We start from the raw sequence: 20,031 nt of genomic DNA, 5'->3' as shown, positions 1-20,031 counted from the left end.
CAACTGTTTTTCATGTACTGCGAATGTATTTTTCCGTCCACACATTTAAGTGCCTTACCCTTCAAAATAAAGTTCTAATTATAGCATAAAATACCTCTATTATTTTTACCTAATTCTACATTAAAGAAATGCTGTGTTGTAAGAGTATATCAGAGCTAGAACATTTTAAAATATGCCCATAAAAAGAAAATATTTTCAGCACAATGCAAGTATTGATATTCTGTAGTTGGTCCAGAGTCAAGCATACCTTCTAATAAGCATGAGTGTTTTCTCTTATGTGAATAAGGGGAAATCAATCTATCTGATTTTATTTATATAATTAAGGATAACATTTATAAAACTAGGGCATATTTAAATGCCATAGTCAGCCATTTTTAAGACTTTATGTGAATCTAGGCTTTTTATTTATCAAACAAAGATCCCTTTATTTTGAGGTCATTAAATCATATCCATCAAGCTTCCAGGAAGTTCTTTGTTGTTGTTAGGTACCATCGAGTTGATCTCAACTCATAAGGACCCCACGTGCTAGGCACAAAGGTCTAACCCTAAGAAGAAGAGCATGCTTCCTGGCGTCATTGTAGTGCTGAAGATTTTTTTTTTTTTTTGGCTATAACCCTTTACTATCCACAATGACAAAAAGACATGTTGCAGAAGAATCCCACAAAAAAAAAATCATACAAGACTGTAAAAAAGAAAATCTCATACAAGACTGTGCCTTCTTCTTAAGTGATAAGCAAGAATGACTAAATCCATCTTTGTATTTGTTTTTCTTGGAATTTGATCCTTGCTGTAGAAGAAAATTATCCTTGTGGTTTTATTTTTCTACTGACAAATTGAATTGATTCTTATATTTGCTATTCTTACCCTTTGCTGGCTAAAGCCTGCCTCTCTGCTTTACACCTGCTCAGCAAACCAAGGTGAGTGGCGCACAAGTGACAGAATGAGGCTTTGGCACGTTTATTGTTGTGGGGATTTTCCTTTTTTGAAAATTGCAGCTAAAGTATATCTAAAGCAGCAGATTATCATATACCCTTTCTCTCCCTCAGCTTTGCTTTAGTCTACTTGATATTTCGATCAATTTTTTTGTGCTGTGCTGTGACTGAGGGATTTTTCCCTGACTAGCCATACAGAACCATAGTGCATGAAAGAGGTGCACCTGGAGAATAGCTGTGGTCCTCTGTGGAGTTGTTGCCAAAATTCCTTTTTCTTCTGCCATTTTACTTCTATGGTTGTTGATTATTTGTCTGAATAAATCTGGCAGCTGTTTGCTATGTTTAATAGAGCAGAAAGGCTACTCCGAATAAAGCTATTTGAAAATTTGTTTATATGAAGTATTTGTAAATCTTTGCAAGTCTCTTGGCATTTCTGTATCATTCTTTCTGTCTTCCTGAATTCATTCTTTGATATGGGACTTGATGCTGGTAAATTTATCACAGGTTTAAAGAGTCTTTTCAATAGCGTCTTTTTAGTTGTAGATTTCAGTTGGTTTGATAATAGAGGTCTCAATTCTCAACTTTATACATGTATTTGTTATACTACTCTAGGAAGAGCTTAGCTTATTTCACAAAAGACACTTAGAAATAGCTCACTAACTGAAAACCCTAAATCGGAATAAAAATCAGCTTCCTCTGATTTTATCAATGCAAAGGTCTGGAAGATAAAATGCAAATAAACATAAGCATGTATGTGTGTCATTACATGCTAGGTTTAACCTATTTTTCTACTTTAAGTAAAACTAATTTACATGTTTTATATCTCACTTCACAGGGTATATATTTTGAGACTCAAGAAGTGCATTAAATGTATTAATTAGAATTTAACTGAAAAAATTATATACAAGAAACATGAGGAATACAGTTCTGTTTTTATACTAAAGATGTACATAATTTAAGTGTGTACAGTATTAAATAAGAATGCTTCTTGCAGATTATCGTATTAAATAAGAATGCTTCTTAGAGAGTGTACATATTTAATAGTTTAAAATAAAAAGCTTTATTTCAAATATAGAGCCTGATTTGTCATTTATCAGTTGTTGTATTTAGGGTTACATGACTAAACATGCATGTTTATAAGGTTGGTAGTCAAAATGCTAAATGAAAGATTGGTTTATCCTATATATTGAAGTTGTCTATAATATTCATATTATGAACCTTGAATAAAAGCATGATTTTATTCATTGCTGTGAGTTTTGCACGTTGTAAAGTTGGTTAATAATCTAGCAGTGGATGCTTTCATCGCTATAACATGGCATCTCTTTTTTACTTAAAAAAAAAAAGTATTTTGGTTTCTTGGGACAGTTTTAATTGTAAAAGGCCTAAACTGATTGCTTAGTCCACATTGTCTCCTCTTATTCAGTTTCTTCTTATGAATTAAATTGCAAATCTGAAACTTAGAAAACATTTTTTTATTTTCATATATTATTTGGTTTGCACTGTAGTAATTAATTACAGCTAATTTTTTTTTTAATTAAATTAAGTGCTATCTACTGCCTTTACCAGAGTTTAGATAAATCCTAATGGAGCAGCAAACTCATAATCTGACAATTTAAAACTATTTTCCTAGTGGTTTTACTCTTATTATGTATAAGTAGGCTATACAGTGTTTTAAAGTCTGTTTTTGTAGGTGAAACTTTTAATGATACTTTGGCATATTTTTCTTTCTTGTTAATTTGAAAATACCTGATATATTTTCATTTAGAAAAATCTCTGATTTAAGAAACCTAGAATGTTTACTTAATTTTATTATGCTTTATGCATCCATCTTATGGGTTCCTAGCTAGCAAGATGCTAATTCTTTAAATGGTCAGACATTTACCATTTTCTGGCCCTTAACTACCACAAGCAATCATATTTGATGCCCCTTAATTAGAGCACCTTTTTTTCTTTCCAGGTTCTTTTTCCACCTCAGCAATCGAGACAATACATTTGCTTACCATGCTGCTCTCCTAAGTGTTCTTTTGCATGTAAATTAATCTTGATTCAGTTTACACTGTCATGCTGAGTGGTACAAATTGCCTATAACAATAAAACAGCATGAGTTAAAAATAAAGGGGGGTAGGAAGGCAGATTGAATGTGTGCCTTACTTGATAGGATGTTACTTTGCTTTATGCCAATACATTAGCTGACGATAATGAATCTTCTGTTCTGAAAAGCATGGTTTAGTTGATTTTTTTAATTTTACTTCAATGGAGCAGTACCTTGTCTTTTATAGAACAAGTTAGACAAACCATTAATGACAAGAGTGTTAAGGTTAAATATGAAGCAATGCATTCACTTCTCTGAGTGCTATCCATCTTTCCATTTACAGGAGCTTGACAAAAGTACTGGCTTTGTACATTTCCTTTAATTACATGCTGCGGGAAACAGGCTTTTAACATAAACATAGTTGCATTCATTTATTCAGCAGTTGCTCTCCAATAGAGCTTAATGGAGAAGGTTTAAATCCTAAATGAGTACACACATCTCTCAGCAGTGTTACGTGCTTTACTTAAAAGCAGTGTTTGACTGCTAGTGTAGTTTTTAAAGCTTTTGCCTAATATTGAAGTAAAACAGTCCAAGACAGAACATAGTGTTCCCCGAGTTTGAAAGTGGGTAGTAAAAACTGCTCTTTGTTAGAAACAAGATAGTTCTATTTACTATTTGATGGCATAAGTCTTTTTTACAAGTGTTAGCATTAGCGTTTAATGTCTTCATACTGTCAATCACAGAGATTTTGTTACATTTCAGGTTGTATTTGCAATAAATAATCGAATTAAATACACAGGTCTGAAAGTACAAGGGCCTTCGGAAAACATGAAATCAAATTTTATAATTTTTATAAGTTCTGTTAACTGTTATGTACATATTATGTCTCAAAAGGTTATCACTTTTAATAGATACCCTTAGGTATAGATGACTTAAATCACAGATGTAAATAGTTGACATTTATTGTAATTCTTTTGTTCTTTTTAACGCAGATACTATATTTCAATATTTGTTCCAAGTGTTTGGTATATTATTAAATTTTTTCACTGAACATTTTTATATGAGATTAATGACATGTCTTGTGTTATCTCTGTATGGTTTTTGTTTATGATTTTGTTTAACTTGGTTTATTTTCTAAATATTATTTGAAATGTCTCTGGGATTTAAGATTTTTCCTGTATTCAAACTTTTTGCTTCAGAAACTTTGGTTGCTGTTTTTGTCACTAACTGTAGTTCCATTCACTAAGCAGAGACTGTTATCACTGAGTGTAGCTTACATATGTGTACATTTTTTAGAACCACTTAATCGGTCAGTGACTTCCATTGTTGAGATGACTTTGATAGATCATATTGAGACCGGCCATCAAGTGATGCAACGAGTAGTTACAGAATCATTTGTATTCGTTCTCAAGCAGCATTTGACAGTGAGAGCTCTTTGAGTGAAAAGAAAAAGGAAAAAATATATAGAATACATTGTGTATATATATATGTATATATATGCTTAAACAGTAAATAGCTTATATAACTCAGAGTGAGTATATTTTAAAGAAACTAAGAGGTCATCTTTGTGCTTCTACATTTTTATCCTTATAGTACTTAAAATCACGTTCATTAAGAGAGTTGTCCATTTTCATACGTTTTTCTAACAATGAAAATTTTTCTAAAAAACTTTGAAACAGTTATAGTTTATTTTAATTTTATGATACTTGTGAATTACATTCTGGAGTAGTATTCCTTTTGCTGAATGTCTAATTTTGGCTATGAGGTTAAAATTGTTTTAATGTGGTTTTCATAAAGAAATTAGTAAAGGGAACCTTTTTTTGCTTTTACAGGAATGCTAACAGGAATGAATGAGACCTCTACTATAATTATTGCTGCACCACAGAATTTCACTCCCCCCGTGATCCTTCAGAAGATTGTAAATGTGGCCAATGTAGGCGTAGTTCCTTCTGGCCAAGATAATATACACAGGTGAGTTCACTAACAGATGATGTAGAGATAACTTGTGATGTAATCCTACCCCCTTTTCTCCCCCCTTTAATATATTTGGATATGTTGCATCTACAAACCAAAAAACCATTCGCCTTCGAGTCAATTCTGACTCCTAGCGACTCTATAGGACAGAGTAGAAGTGCCACCTCTTTTCCCATGGAGCAGCTGGTGGGCTTCAACCACCGGTTACCAATAAAAGCCACCAAAATTTCTGAAGCAAAAAGTTTAACTAAACTCGGTTTGAACTAAGGCCTTCTTGCCCATTTCATAGCATTCTTAATACTCTGGTATGGACTTTGCTGAAAGATACAGGGAATATACCTACATCTTATAATAACTTGGTGAAGTAAAGATACCCTTTGTAAAATATGGTTGAACAAATCGTTTCACCAGATTAAGCAGATTTCCAGGAAGAACTATCTTGTAAAGCAGTGGAGTTGAACTTTTTTATTTGGAAAGGGGGAAGTTTGGGTGCTCCATACTGATTTCCTTTTGACAGCTATCCCCTAAGGCTGCTTTTTTTTTAGGTCCCTGGGTGGTGCAAATGGTTTATGCTCAACTACCAATCTAAAGGTTGGCAGTTTGAACTCAGCCAGTGGTGCTATGGAAAAAAGGCCTGGAGATCTGCTTCCATAACGATTACAGCCAAGAAAACCCTATGGAACACATGGGGTCTGTAACACATGGGGTCGCCATTAGTCGGCATTGACTTGACGGGAACTGGTTTACTTTGTTTTGGTTTAGACAACCAACCTGGGGCTCAATGCAGGTTCTAGTTCTTAGACCAGGAATATCTTCACCACCAAGCATCGAAAACATGAGATTCAAGTCATTTGTCCTAAAAGGAACAGAAAATGTGATTAATATATTTGTCCTCATTGTATTCTTCTGAATGTCAGTGGCTTTAAAGGAAAGTGGATGTAAAAATAATAATTACCCCCAACGAGCATGCAGTTGTTGCATAGTTTTTTGTGAGCTTAAGGGAATTCATTGCAAACCATCTTCAATTCCTTTCATGGCATATCTCTGCCATTCAAAATACGTAAATACTATGTTTTTTTTTTTTATGTGTTAGGTGTACCCTTTTTTATATAATTAGCAAATACTATAGAAAATAAATTTGATGTCAAAGATAAGTCCTTCAAACATTAAAAAATTTTTTATGTTAATTAACACAGGCAAAACCTATTACCACTGAGTCGATTCCGACTTATAGTGACCTATAGGGCAGAGTAGAACTGCCTCCGTAGTGTTTCTAAGGAGCAGCTGGTGGATTTGAACTGCCGACTTTTGGTTAGCAGCTAAGCTGAACCACCGTGCCACCAGGGCAAGAAAGACTCAGTTTGTACTAGAGGCGAGCTGGGGTTTTGTCCCAGCTCTGCCATTATACTAGGCTTAGTAATCTTGGGCTAGTTATAGTTAGTTCTTATGGGCTTTAAGTTCTTCATCTATTTGGGAATGAGTAGCAGGGAAAAGAAGGTGGATTGAAACAAAATTCTTTGGTAGCTATGGAAGAACATTGGACTTGGCATCAGAAGAACTGAGTTCAAGTCTTTGTTCTGCCATTATACAGAGTTGCCTAACTTCATTCTGCTAATTGTGACAGAATGAAAACTTTATGTGATAGTCAAAACACAGATTTACTGGTTTTTTTTTTTTTTCTTTAAGAGGAGGGTAAGTAAGTCACTCAAGAGGTCTGATGTTTCAATTTCTTACTTTATTACAAGCTCTATCTCACATAGAGTGGTGATGAAATAAGAAAATGGGTATAAAGTCATCATGCTGGCACCACTGTGCAAATACGACTCTATCAGTTAATTTTATTCAAATGGAGGGAAAAAATGAACAGAGGCCTTTTCAATGAAAATAAATATTTTGGTTCTGAGTTTTCTGTTTTTTGTTTTCATTTCATTTTCCTGGGTAATTTTATCTAACAGAAGCTATTTTGCTTTATTTATGGGCTCCTTCAGTTATTTAAATTACTGAAACACCAGAATGCCATGCATCAATTGTAATTTTTGGCTTTATGTGGTATGAAATTTACCTGGTATATCTAATGGGCAGTAACACTGCAGTCTTGTTTTAGTATGTCCTCTCGTAATGCATAAGACATAGGATAACATCGTTTATGTTGGAACTTCTAGTGTTGTTTGTGTATGGATTTTTTTTTTAACTTTTCTGAAAGCAAAGAAGGTTCCTTTCAGATTTTTTTTTTTTTTCTTTCTTAGAAGGAAAAAATCAAATTACCTTTTCAAAGCCAAAAAATAGGAAAGCTGTTTTCCTGTTGGGGGATTGACTAAAAAGACACTTAGCACAGTTGTGTAATTCTTCTTAAAGCATAGTTTGTCTGTGACTTGTCTTGGTAGTTTGGACCTTAACACCTGTTCAAGTGATCTCAATTACAATTAGAGTCAGTTCTCAATGACCCATGTTAGTACAGGAGAGATGCACAGCTAAGGTCCATTTCTGTTTGGTTTTGGAATGGTCCTGATACACGACCACAATATCTTGATGCTCTTCTGTTCTAGCACTCTCGTCAGCGGCTGGGGTTTTGGCTCTGTTATTTGAGGGAGAAGCCCAAGTTGGTACAGAGTCAAAAAGTGAATAAAATGCCTGTATAAAATTAAGAACAGGCTGTGCTGCTTTAATTGGCCTCTGAGGTCCCACCATACTTACCTGGAAAAGTTTCAGTTGGAAACTTCTGCTTTTATAAGTTTGGCTGTGGTAATGTTCCAAAGTTTAGAAAGATTCAGGGTAACAAACACCTAGAATTATTTGTATTTTTCATACAGAAATTGATAAAAATTATTATCCTATATAGATATCATTTTGTGCCATTTTTTCATGTTCAGTAACAAGTCCAAAGTATTGTTAATAAAAGCTGTACCAATACTTAATTTCATTTAAAATGAAATGTCAACAATTACTATTTATAACAGAAATTAACAGTTTGCCACTTTATTGAATTGTGTTAATGTTTTTAACTGTAGTGCTCAGTATTATATTACCCAGTGGGATTAATGCGTTTATGTATTTAAGTTCATATATTATTTGTTAAGGATAAAATTGAAATCCCTATGAGATTTTAGAGTGACTTCCTTTTCTTCTGTGATGGTTGCTTTTTGGAGTTTATGAAGAGTATAGCAGAAGTTAGTCTCATATTTATTAATGTTAATCAGTATAGGATTATTTTTAAGAAATACCAGGTATGCAAGGCATTTTAACTATAAACATTTTAAGAAATTATGAATTCAAATTCATTAAATTATTCTTGGTTGGTGTATAGTAAAGATTTCAGAATCTTTTATTTCTGAGATGACTTTTTAACAATCATTAGTATAGTCTTTCTAATCATTCAGTGAATAAAGTTTCTATTGCCTAGTTTTGGAATAATTTATTCCTACTACTTTTTAAAATCTGAATACTTTTTATATTAAATACCAGGTAAAAATTTTTTTTAATATAAGAAATGACTAAGAAAAAAATGAGTCTTCGTTAATATGCAGAAATATGTAATAGTATAAAGTAAAAGTTTTAATTGAATTTTAATAAAGAATGGTTTTTAACATACCAACACAAAATGACCTCGATTAAGAAAAAGTCAGTGAAAGGAGCAGGAGTTTTGTGGAATTCCCTTTTGCCAGAACCATATCCTGTATAGTTAACTGCTTTAAAAGATCAGCTGAGAAAGCATATCTACTGTTAGGTTACATATGTTTAGTTTTGATTTTCTAAACGAGCAATAGTATCAGAAAGCCAGCCACTATGCTATTGAAAGACTTAATTTTATCTTCATTTCTCTTTGAAAAGTCTGCCCTTTGAGAACAAAACCACCTTATTGAGTTCTACAGAGTGTGGTCATTGTGCCTGCCAGTCTGCTGTTTTCCAAATTACAGTTAACACATAATCAGGGGTAGTACCGAAATGAGAATTCCATCATCATCAAAAAGCATTCATGAAAAATAAAAAATATTTTTAACATACAGTTGAATAGCTTCATTTCCTGTGTTAGGTGTTTATATTAAAATATGTACGAGATCTACTATATACTGTAAAAGTCTAATATTAATAAACTAGGATGTAAACAAAGGGCAGAACGGAGAGCATTAAGCCAGTATAGGAATGGACTATAAAAGGAAAATGGCCATGATTTAATGTCTTAGGGGAGGAGATTAGAGGACTAGCCCTGGAAATCTTAAATCCATAAAGGGCCAGGAGAAGTTTCTTGTGCGCCTCCGAGAGATCAAGGAAGGGGTTATGAAGGAGGTTCCCATGCAGCAGTGTGGAAACAGGTGCCGTAGCTTTTATTGTTGTCCTCTGACGAAGGTGCTAGGCGTGTTGTTAGTTGCCGTGTAGTTGATTCCGATTCACGGCAACCCTGTGTGTTCAGGGTAGAACTGCACCCTAGGGTCCAAGAGTGTGACCTTTCAGAAGCAGATTGCTAGGCCTGTCTTCTGAGGTGCCTCTGGGTGGGTTCAAACCACCAGCCTTTCACCCAGTAGTGGAGTGCTTAACCTTTTGTGCTGCCCAGACGGCCGGTGAGTAGTACAGGGACCAGAAAGCAGAAAGCTATAGCTCCATAAGAGTCGTGTGGGAGTTACGGACAACTCAGATTCCTGGGCCCCACCCCCAAAAACTTGGGTTCAGTACATCTAGGGCAGCGCCCAGGAGTCTGCATTTTAGCTAGTACTGCAGGTGGTTATAATGTAAATGTTCCAAAGTCTCCGGTTCTAGGCTGCCCTGAATTATCAAGAGTTAAGGATAGCCACATGACACGTTTTTTAAAAATACCTTTTTCTTATGTTTATATGTATATCCTCTTTACAGATTAGTCATTAAGGGATACTAAGAGATAAGATGTTTTACTTAGTTTTTTCTTATATCTATCTCAGTGTGCACTTGCAAGACAGGATACTGCTGATAATAACGGTACGTTACAGTGGTGTCTGTGAAGCCATCTTAGACCATAAGTGCAAGGTTGCCTTTCAGCAATTTTACTTTTTAACCTGGTTTCAGAAATTCTGACGTTCATATACAGTAGTATTGTTGAAAAGAGTTCTCACAGTACCTACTCATTTTGCCCTTTCATGAACAACAAATTGACCCTATAAGGGGAAAATGTGATATTTGAGTGAAAACAGAAAGCCTTATTTCTGCAGTGATTCTATTTTAGTTCTTAGCTTATTCAGTAAAACCCTAGAACAGCTTTCGTTATTAACTCGTATTCAGTACTTATATTCCTTTTTTCTCTGGTATATCTTAATCTTTGGTTTGAATTTTCTTTGCCCTGTCTCTTGTTAAATTTGCAAATTTCAAACATATATGCAACGTGTGGATAATTATAATCTTAGTAGAGTAAGTGTTTTACTATTGTCACTTAGGTTCTTAACTATTAGGAAAGCCTGGTGTTGTGAATGGAACAGTGTATCCATGGCAACCTGCAATCAACTTTTTAATTTATCAACACATTTAAAGACAGTTTATTTGTTTCAAGGAGCTCTGGTGACACAGTGGTTAAAGTGCTCGGCTGCTAACCAAAAGGTCTACAATTCAAACCTCCTCGGCGGGAGAAGGATGTGGCAGTCGGCTTCCATAAAGATTTACAACCTTGGAAACTCTGTGGGGTCACTATGAGTCAGAATCAGGGGTTATTTGTTTTGGGTTTAAGATAACAATCTTGATACTTAATTAAAGTACAGGCAAAGAACAACACGTTTTAATTTGTAGGCTTTGAATTCATGCAATGAAACACTTATTATACATATAATTTTTTAATGTTTATTAATAGGGGAAATACCATTGTATATTATTGTTTCGATCCTAAAAGATCTGTATCATGTAACTCCTTCATTCAAAGTCATTTGAAGACCTTCTTTCTGACAGCTTTTGCTTGTGCCAGGATTACAGTCTCTCCTTGGTGGAGTCTCTAATATTTCCCTTGTTTCTTTTTTTAGATTGATCATTATTGGGTTGTTTTTGTTTGCTGGTTGTTTAATTTCTCTTCCTCTGGTAACTATAGAAGATTTAAATGTGGAGTAGTTTTGAGTGACCATATTGAAAACATCTTTTGCTGCTCAAGTAACATCTGATGTCTTGGTGCCTAATTTCATAAGTCCTAACACTGCACTCACCCTACTTCATCTGTCTTAAAACAAAATTTTTTACAAACAGTTGTTAATATAAAGATGTCAGGCTTAGGTCTTTTCTACAAATACAACAAATTTTGAGTCTTAAACAAGACTGGAAGATTTGTGGAGCCTATTTGGTAATCAAAACAGGGTTCTCTGTCAGGTTGGTGATTGTCCACTAGAGGACAGCACTGCTTCTGTATCTGGCTGCTTTGAACCCCACTGGCTCTGCGAGCAGCATTTCATTGAAAAACAAATGCGGATCTCAGTTAATTTTTACACAGAAAGCAGATTCGGACATTTCAAAAGTAACCAAACTGCACAACTAATTTTTACTTTAAAACATTTTTTATTTGAGTTTTATTTAATTTCATCATTTCTAAAGGTAATGTCCTCTAATATAACAGTTTTACTAATAGGAATATGTAACTGTTTTCATATAAAAATGAAAGAAAAGTATTCTTGGTGATTTTCCTTTTGGGTTGACAGTTTTGTAAGGAATCAAAGCAAAGAGAATGGGGTAAGGATTTATTCATTTTACTGTTTAGTTTTCTGGTGTTAACCTTCATTTCACCTCACCCCACCAAAGAGACAAACCAAAATTGCTGTGGAATAAGTAGAATGCTTTATGTCTTCTTTGAGAAAGCACATTTAGATTTTTTCGTTTTTTTCTGTATAAAGAGAATTCATTGTTCACCTGATAGTGTGGGAAGTAATTTTTTATACCATCTCTAAAGCTTAGAAGATAGAGAATTCTAAATTATGATGGTAGCTGATTTTTTTTTTTTTTTCACTCTAGTCATCAGAATGTTAAAGGAAAATACTATAATATTGTTAGGTGATTTTTGTTTTTTTAAATAATAGGGAAAAATACATTGCTTTCAATGAATTCTCTAAACTTGAATTGTTTTCAAATAGATTTTCCCCCTTTAATATTCAATGCTATAGTAAGCTTTTTTTATATATAGTAAGCTTAACTTTGAAATACAATTTTAGAGTTAGCAAAATAGAATTTTTTGCACACTTAAAATTTTCTGCCTGTTTAACATGTTCTTCTCTATTAACTCAAGATAATAAGGATCTACAATTTTAAATCCTTTGGAAAATGATGCCCCAAATCAGCATACATGGGTATTTGGTTTTAGAAGACTTAGTCAAACCAGTATTTCTTACATATCATCATTGCGCGACTTCATTACACATTTGTCAGCTTTGGACTAATTATTTTTATACAGCTAGGGCAGGGCACTGCATCTTGTGATCGTCTTTCTTACTAATAGGATTCTGTCTGCTTCAGCAGGCAGTAATTGAAGGCTTCATGTACAGAGTAGAAAAAAAAAAAAGTTTTAGCCCGACTGGGCCATTGTCACAGCTCCTAGTAACCAGTAGAACAGAAAACACGAGAAAATTGAACTCAGAATAGAAAAATCAGAAACCAGGAAAACTATCCAAGAGAAGAAAAAGCATGTCTTAGAGCTGTTGTATTAAGTGTAGCAAATCTGATTCAGTGTAAAAATTTTTATGTTTTTCGGTACCCTGGAGATTGATACAGGCTCTCAGATAAATATTTTAAATTCATGCTATACTATTATATTAACATTTTAGTTGTTAGTTAGGACAATTGAGTTGTAGGGTTTCTTTTCCTTTGAACAAAGAACATTTATGGTTCAGAGCTAGTTTCTCACATAACTAAAAAAAATGTGATTTAAGAACATGAGGGAATAAATCCATGTATTATAAAAAAAAGATACTGTTATTTGTTCAAATTTGTCATTGTTTGACCTGTTTTCATAATCCTGTCAATTATTAAGACAAAATAACTTTTTTTAGAAGAGTGATACATACTTTCTTTTAGACTTGGCAACGAGCTTCCCCCCCCCCCTTAAATTTTAAGAATTCTTAGATAGGCTTCAAAGATTAAATGTCAATTACTAAAGATAATAGACAAAAGACATGTAATAAGATGAAAATCAGATACATTCAGACATTTTGGGCTTCTCATTTGGTGACTACAAACAGTGAGTTCTTGGTGGTAGAATGAAATGAAAAATACCTAGATGGTATCCTTTAAATAACATGGAGCCCATCATACATAGGCAATACATGTTTAACTGTCATCCCGCTTATTTGTTCTCATTTGTGGTGTAACCAGTTTTCGAGGTTGATTGGTCTCCCAGTAATCCCCCCCTTATGTGTCAGCTCCATTCAAGGATTTGTATTCTTCATAGCTCTTCTCTTCTGAGGGAGTGTGTGTATGGTAGGGATGGGATGAATTTAAAATTTTGAAAATCTTTAAAGGCAGAAATTAAAACTGCATTATGGCAAAGCTTCAAATCAAGATGCTTTAAATGACAGGATACTACAAAAGTCAATTACAGAATTTTTAAAGAGAAAAATCTTAAAAGTTTCTGGAATGAAATAGATTACACCCATATTAGACTAGTAGGAAAAGTCTTAATTTATCTGTTGACTGGTAAAAAAATATTAATGGTGCATTTTTGCATATATTAAGGAAATGTTTCTGATCTGGAATCAGAATGCTTGGATTCAGTGGCTATGTGACCTTGAGCAAGTTCTTCAACTTCTATGGGCCTCAGTTTTCTCATATATAAAATGGCTTAATAATAGTACCTGCCTCTAACCATCAAATGTGGTAACACAAGTGAAGCATTTAGTACCTACTGCCAGGCGCACAATAGCACTTAATAAATGGTAGCTTTTGTTATCATTATGGTGATCGAAAACTTCAGATGCCTTCTGAAAAATTTTTATCACAATCAGGTCTTAGTTTGAAGCCAAGTGCAGAGGTTCTTAAGTCAGCCATTAAATTGAGTATATCAGTATTTGACCCAAGCGGTCTTTGTAATCAGTGTTTCTTGATTATAATCCAAAAGCTAGCTATTTGTCATATAGTAAGTAGTACTGTATTCATAAGTATCTTTTAAATGTGTATTAAAGCATAGCCTGTTGGAGAGTTAAATGATTAATAAATTCGGAGGGGGGGTGGCTTTTGCTTAACATGGACCAAAACAAGCCAGTTGTAATCACGCTGTGTTCCAATTAAATACATCCTTTTCGAACTGTGAAATGAGAATGTCAGAACATCTGATCTTCTAGTGTTCTGGTTTAAAACATTGCTTTTACCATTTGTGTCCATTCAAACATAGAGACCTAGTTAAAGGCAGTAGTTTTTATACCAGCTAAAGATTTTATTGCTGGAATGATTTGCTTAGCATGTTTATACTACAGTGTAAACCTATCTTTTCATGTGCCTCTTCTTTACAGTATTGAGAGTTTTATGGGAATAGGATTTAAAAAACGTGTACGAGAAACTAATTTTAATATCTTTAAACATACTAACACCAAAATTGACATTTATCTCTACTGAATCTGTGTTAAAACATTGGCTCTAAATTTTTAATAGAGAAGTAAAAAACATACCTTGGGGCTATGCAACCCAGAATTTCAGACAACAGTTTTTTTGTGTTCCTATTCAAATATAATCTCCTTCTTTATCGTCCCAAGGCCCAAGTGTTAAGTAAATAAAAGGACTAATAAGACTGTTGTTTACATAATTACAACCCTGTCAGAAATAGGGACCTTTGTTGACATATTGGTTGAGTGATACACGAATGGAATGACCAGATCTGTGGGAAAAGTTGCAAAGATGAATGGGATAATAGAGCCAACAAGTATCATTTGGGACTGATTTAACAGAAATATAGAAACAGGATTTTCCTGTAAAGCAGAAGAACCTCAAAAATTTAGACAAAAGAAATGCATAAACCTGCAAGTGGCCGTATAAAGGAGAGGTCATTTTGGAGCTGGTGATCTTTGTGTTCTCTCAAAAAGGAAATTAAGGTACCCAGCTCCTCATCTCTTGTGTGTACATCTGAAAAGCAGATTGATATATATGTTAAGAGCTCTATAAAAGCTCTTTTAAAACATTGATATGATTTATATTCTTAAGCTGGCTACTTAAATTTGCTTTTCTTAGCAGGAACACTGTTCTGATTCCTTGACAAGCCTTCAGCATGTTTGTAGAGTACCTTTCCAACACCTACACAAACAAATGACTGGAAAGGTTTCCAACATAGATTGTCAACAAACCATTAGCTAACATTTTAAAATACAACTTAAAGGTGTTGGTAATATTTTCAATTTAGTAAAATTAGCATATATGTTTTGCTTTTAATGCATTATTCTAATTATTGTTGGAAAACTGATTTTCATGATTCTATTTAGGCAAAAAATGGCTTGTTAGATTTCAAAAAAAGAACCTAATGTGTTATGAGATCTTGATGTCATTTTTAAAAAAAAACCTCAAAAAAGAAATTACTTTTCATTTAAAGAGAATCTCCTTCCTGCTTAAGTGGCTAATATTTTAATTAAGTCTGGAGTGAAGTTTTTCTGAGTGTCTCCTGATAAACTCCCTCTTTTATGTTGATGGTAATTAAACAGATCCCTGAGGACTCCGTGGGCTTTGTGCAAGGCCCATGCTAATTGTCAGACATGAGACACTGACCAGTTGGTTTGCTCTTGAATAGTCCGCAGTGTGCTGTCAGCACGGCAGTTTTATTTGTATGTATTGTGAGCTGTTGTCAGGGCTAACTGGGTGCCTTTGTCGCTGAAGATGTTGCGCAAATTGAGGCAGATGGCTCAGATTCAGACACGTGTCATACAGAAAGGGGAAAGGGGATTGGCCCTGCAAAGTGGGGTCACAGCAGGTCACAGACCTGCTCTACACTTGTTAGTGTTTTCAGAAGCTCATGCTCAGCAACTTTGTTTTTCTCCAGTCATCCTTGCAGTCCAACCCCCTCCCCCCCAAAATGTGTGGGACATACTCCGTGTGGAAAATGGAGGCCTAGCAGGTTACCCAGCCTCTTCCCTCACGTCTCTGGGGCTTGACTGTGCACGCAGAATGAATTAGCAGGATTGACAGAAGTTCATTGTGCCTCCAGCGGCTTTTCAGTCAATTGCAGTGCTTAAAAGGCTAGTTTTCCTTGTAATTCCATGTAATTAGTAGGTTCTTCATGTCTTGGAATTTAATAACAGAGCATTAGACCTTAAGTTTCCTCTATTACATTCTAAAGCAGAAAAAGGGGTGGAGGGTTTCAGGATCTAATGCTCTGAACATTAAAAAGAAGGGAAGTGTGATGTTATACTTGGCTATCGTGATTTCATTGTATGATCATCAACATTAGAGAGAATTTGAATATTTTAACATGAGCGAATTCATTGAAGCATAATAAGAATTTTATAATATACATAAAATTACCTAACTTCTTGCATAATCATTTTCAGATATGAGGAATTAAAATTTCAAGCTCTTTGAGAAAGGTACCTTTTCTTAACATGTTTTAAAAATAAAAAATGTTGTGGTTTATTTTAAATGGCCCTATGCATGGTGAAATGTTAAGTAGCCAAATGAATTATTCCCCAATAGATTGTATTGGAGAATTATTCACCTGCATCCCTTGTTCAAGCTAATAAGCAAAGTAGACTTCCTTTCCTTGTTCTGTTTTAAAGATGTACTAAAATGACCTGCTTGTGGTAAGCATGGCGCTGGGCAGTTTATTGATTTTTTTTTTTTTCAGAAGAGTGCTTGGCTTTGGGTTTTTGGCAGTAGGGAACTAATAATAAATTATTTCATTTGAGGAAAAAAAAGTTATTTTAAACCTATTTGAATTTATGTTGTCTCCTTCCTCCCCCCCCCCATAATAAAAGGGCTCTCTCTCTCTCTTTTTTTTTTTTTTCCTTGTAGGTTTGCAGCTAAAACTGTGCACAGTGGGTCACTGATGCTAGTCACAGTGGAACTGAAGGAAGGCTCTACAGCACAGCTTATCATAAACACTGAGAAAACTGTGATTGGTTCTGTTCTGCTGCGGGAGCTGAAGCCCGTCCTGTCCCAGGGGTAACCTGCTTACATCTGGACTTCAGAATCTGGCACACAACACAAGTGCCTGGCATCCACTACTGCTGCCTTTCATTTATAATAATAGCCCTTCCATCTGGCAGTGGGGGAGGAATACACTCTTGACATTCTTGTCTCCTGCTTTAGAATGCTAGTGTGTATCTATCATGTATGCAATACTTTCCCCCTTTTCACTTTGCTAACCAAAGAACATATATTTTACTGTCAGTTGTCTCAACTCTTGAGTCCATGTGGCATTTTCTCTCTCCTGCTACTTCTTGTGGCCTTCTTATCTTCCTTTTCTTTCTTAACAATGATGGACATGAATTGGACATTTCAAGTTCATTGGAAATCATCTTCCCTTCAGCAGTAAGCAGAAATTAGCAAAGAAATAGTCTAGCCTCTCAGCTTGGTATGTGAAAATGGGATAGCATACTTTTTAGAATTAAGTGCATAAAAAGTAAGATCTCCGAAAAAATTTGTTCCCTGAATTTCCTGGTATCGTAATTGATTATTGACAGCTGTCATCATGAAATTATCACTGAATAATAAAATAAATAAACTAGCATACGAATCACATTTGTCTTTGCATTTTTAATGGAAACTATGATCTTGAAGTTTATAGGCTGAGGGTCTTTGAATTCTAAAGTAAATATTTTGAGTGTTAGATTATGTAGAGTAGCAGCAGGGTTTAGTTAGTCAAAGAAAAAGCCACTTTCAAACCAGGCAGGTTTTCTAATTGTGTTATAGAGTAGTTAACTCCAGGAAAAAAATAATTGGTATGCTTAATAACAACAATAAAAACACCCTTTATGTTGCAGAACAAAATGTCTCCTGCCGTGCAGTCATGATCTGTTTTAGTGGAGATCTGATTATAAGGCTTGTTATACCTGCTAAGTAAATTCTTTGAGTCTCATTGTTTCTTTAAAAATCTTAATGCCCAACTTTGACAGACTGAAACTCCTCTGAAAACTACCTACTTATTATAAACTTAATTGTAGAAAATTTGAAAGCCAGTTATATAGTTAATATGTTAGCATGTTTCCCTAGAGCATTTGTTTTACTTGCTAACTTAGTCGAGTTACTGTTTTTATTAAGATCATTCTATAATCAGAAAACCTATTTTCTAATACTTTTATATCTTTTTTAAAACCAGTTGAAATTTTATTTACCTTTCTGATACAGAGTAATGGGCTTTAAGGTAACATATGATAGTAAGTTCCCTTTGTATAGAGCCTTACAAATAATGGTAAAACAAGTAAAAAGGAAAAGACTACACATTGAAACATTGTAGGACATATATAAAGGAGAAAAAAAAAACAGAATGAAACGTTCTTGGGAAATACATATTGAGAAAAACAAAATAGAGTGTGGAAAATTATGTAAATTTTCAATCTTGTAAGCTGGAAACAGCAAACAAGATTGTTAAGTTTTCCTGCCCCTGACATACAGCAGTGAATCTAAATGGAGAGAAGTTACCACCGTCGAAGCCTCAGTTGTATCTCGCCCTGGAGCCCTGTGTGCTGTCATAGAACTGATGCCCAGAAGCCGCTCTCTGTAGCTGCAGTCCATTGGCATTTCCACTGTTAACCCTATTCCTCAGGGCTCTGTAACTTTGGGTTTTTAAGTTGGTAATTTTTCAGATGTTATACAAAATTTGACAGGCTAAATACTTCTGTTTTCTGAAAAAAAATATTTATGCTTACCCAGTGCCACCATCAAGGCAGAAGGAAAAGTGTGTGTTGTGACATAAAGAGGTTTTTATTTTCCTTATTTTTTTTTAAGTTAGAGCACTCATCTTTAAAAATAGACCACATTTTTTCATGGCTTTTGTTTTTGTTTTTTTTAAACTAAGGAAATGTCAATAGGACTTTACTTTTGAATATTTTTGGCTGCTAACTTTCATAGTTAAAATCTGTATTAAGTCAGTAATATAATGTGCTACCAGTTGAAACCATTTTATCATCAACAGCTTAGTATTAGTAAAACATTTTTTATGTAAATGAAATTAGAAAAATGGCCATAGTCCTAAGTTTAGAGTTTGTTGGGTTTTTTTTTTTTTTTTTTGGTAGAGTGATTCGGAGTTCCTTGCCTCATATTTGCTTTAACTTTATCGTAATCCGTGATTATCTTGAAATTGTTCCATTGAGTCGAGTTAGTCAATTTTGGATTCTTAATTCTAGCTGTATTTTTTCATTTTAATGTTCACTTAATGGGACATTTTATGTACACCATTCTTGAAGAATGGCCTTCATACTATATTTCAGACTGAGCCTCATTTTTGGTATTGCAATATATTTGCTTTATTTATTATTAGAAAAAGATTTTTTAATTTTGAAGAAACTAACAATGAACTTATCAAACTCACTTCCTATATACTTTTTCTTCCCGATAACTATTTGCAAACATTTTAATAACTTTGTAATAGCTTATGAGAAGAGTTTGTCTTTGTCACCTGCATTTTATTGTTAAGAATTTAGATGTTATGTTAGAGAAGATAAAAATCTGGCAAGATGAATAATGTAAACAAAGATTTAAAATTTGAAAGGAAAAACATCAGCTAAAGGAAAACCTAAGCTCTTTTCCCCTGCTTTGTTCCCTTTTTGTAGTCTCTCTGACCTTATAGGGAACTTTGCTTAAAGGGGGGAAACCCCTCTTCTCACACAATGGGAGGGAAATAAAGAGCCCTATGTTATAACTCAGAATTAACAGAGCCCTACCATTCCCTTTCTATTTAAAGAGCGCATGCAGTGCGAAGTGTGGTAGCATTGATAGGGGTATGGTAAAATATAATAAGCTGTATACCTCGAAGAAACTTGCAGTCACATTGGCAAGTAAAAAAAAAAAAAAAAATGGCAGTGTGGACCTTCCTTAAATTAGCAAGACCTGGCTTGCAAACACATTTTGCTTACATACTAATACAGGCTCAGCACCTTCATCTCCTTTCTCCCCACACAGGCAGACTGGCCAGCCACCTGCTTTTCTTCCGTCAATAGAAAGTCAGTTAATTGAAAGACAATTATTTTTCTTGCA

The 20,031-nt window shown here is 34.3% G+C and overlaps 1 protein-coding gene across 1 annotated transcript in view; it reads left to right on the top strand.

Annotated features, from left to right (window-relative positions):
• AP3B1 (adaptor related protein complex 3 subunit beta 1) overlaps positions 1 to 17,586 on the top strand; it is a 285,822-nt gene extending 268,236 nt beyond the window's left edge. The window contains exons 26-27 of the mRNA XM_049866363.1: positions 4,797 to 4,935; positions 16,849 to 17,586. Of these exons, the coding sequence (XP_049722320.1) occupies positions 4,797 to 4,935; positions 16,849 to 17,002 (293 nt within the window). The 3' untranslated portion in view covers positions 17,003 to 17,586. The remainder of the gene's footprint in view (positions 1 to 4,796; positions 4,936 to 16,848) is intronic.
• The last annotated feature ends 2,445 nt before the right edge of the window (positions 17,587 to 20,031 follow it).

This window comes from Elephas maximus, chromosome 2, assembly GCF_024166365.1.
Source record: "Elephas maximus indicus isolate mEleMax1 chromosome 2, mEleMax1 primary haplotype, whole genome shotgun sequence".
In the NCBI taxonomy this organism is placed as follows: domain Eukaryota; kingdom Metazoa; phylum Chordata; class Mammalia; order Proboscidea; family Elephantidae; genus Elephas; species Elephas maximus.
This window is presented reverse-complemented; position numbering and strand designations above follow the sequence as displayed.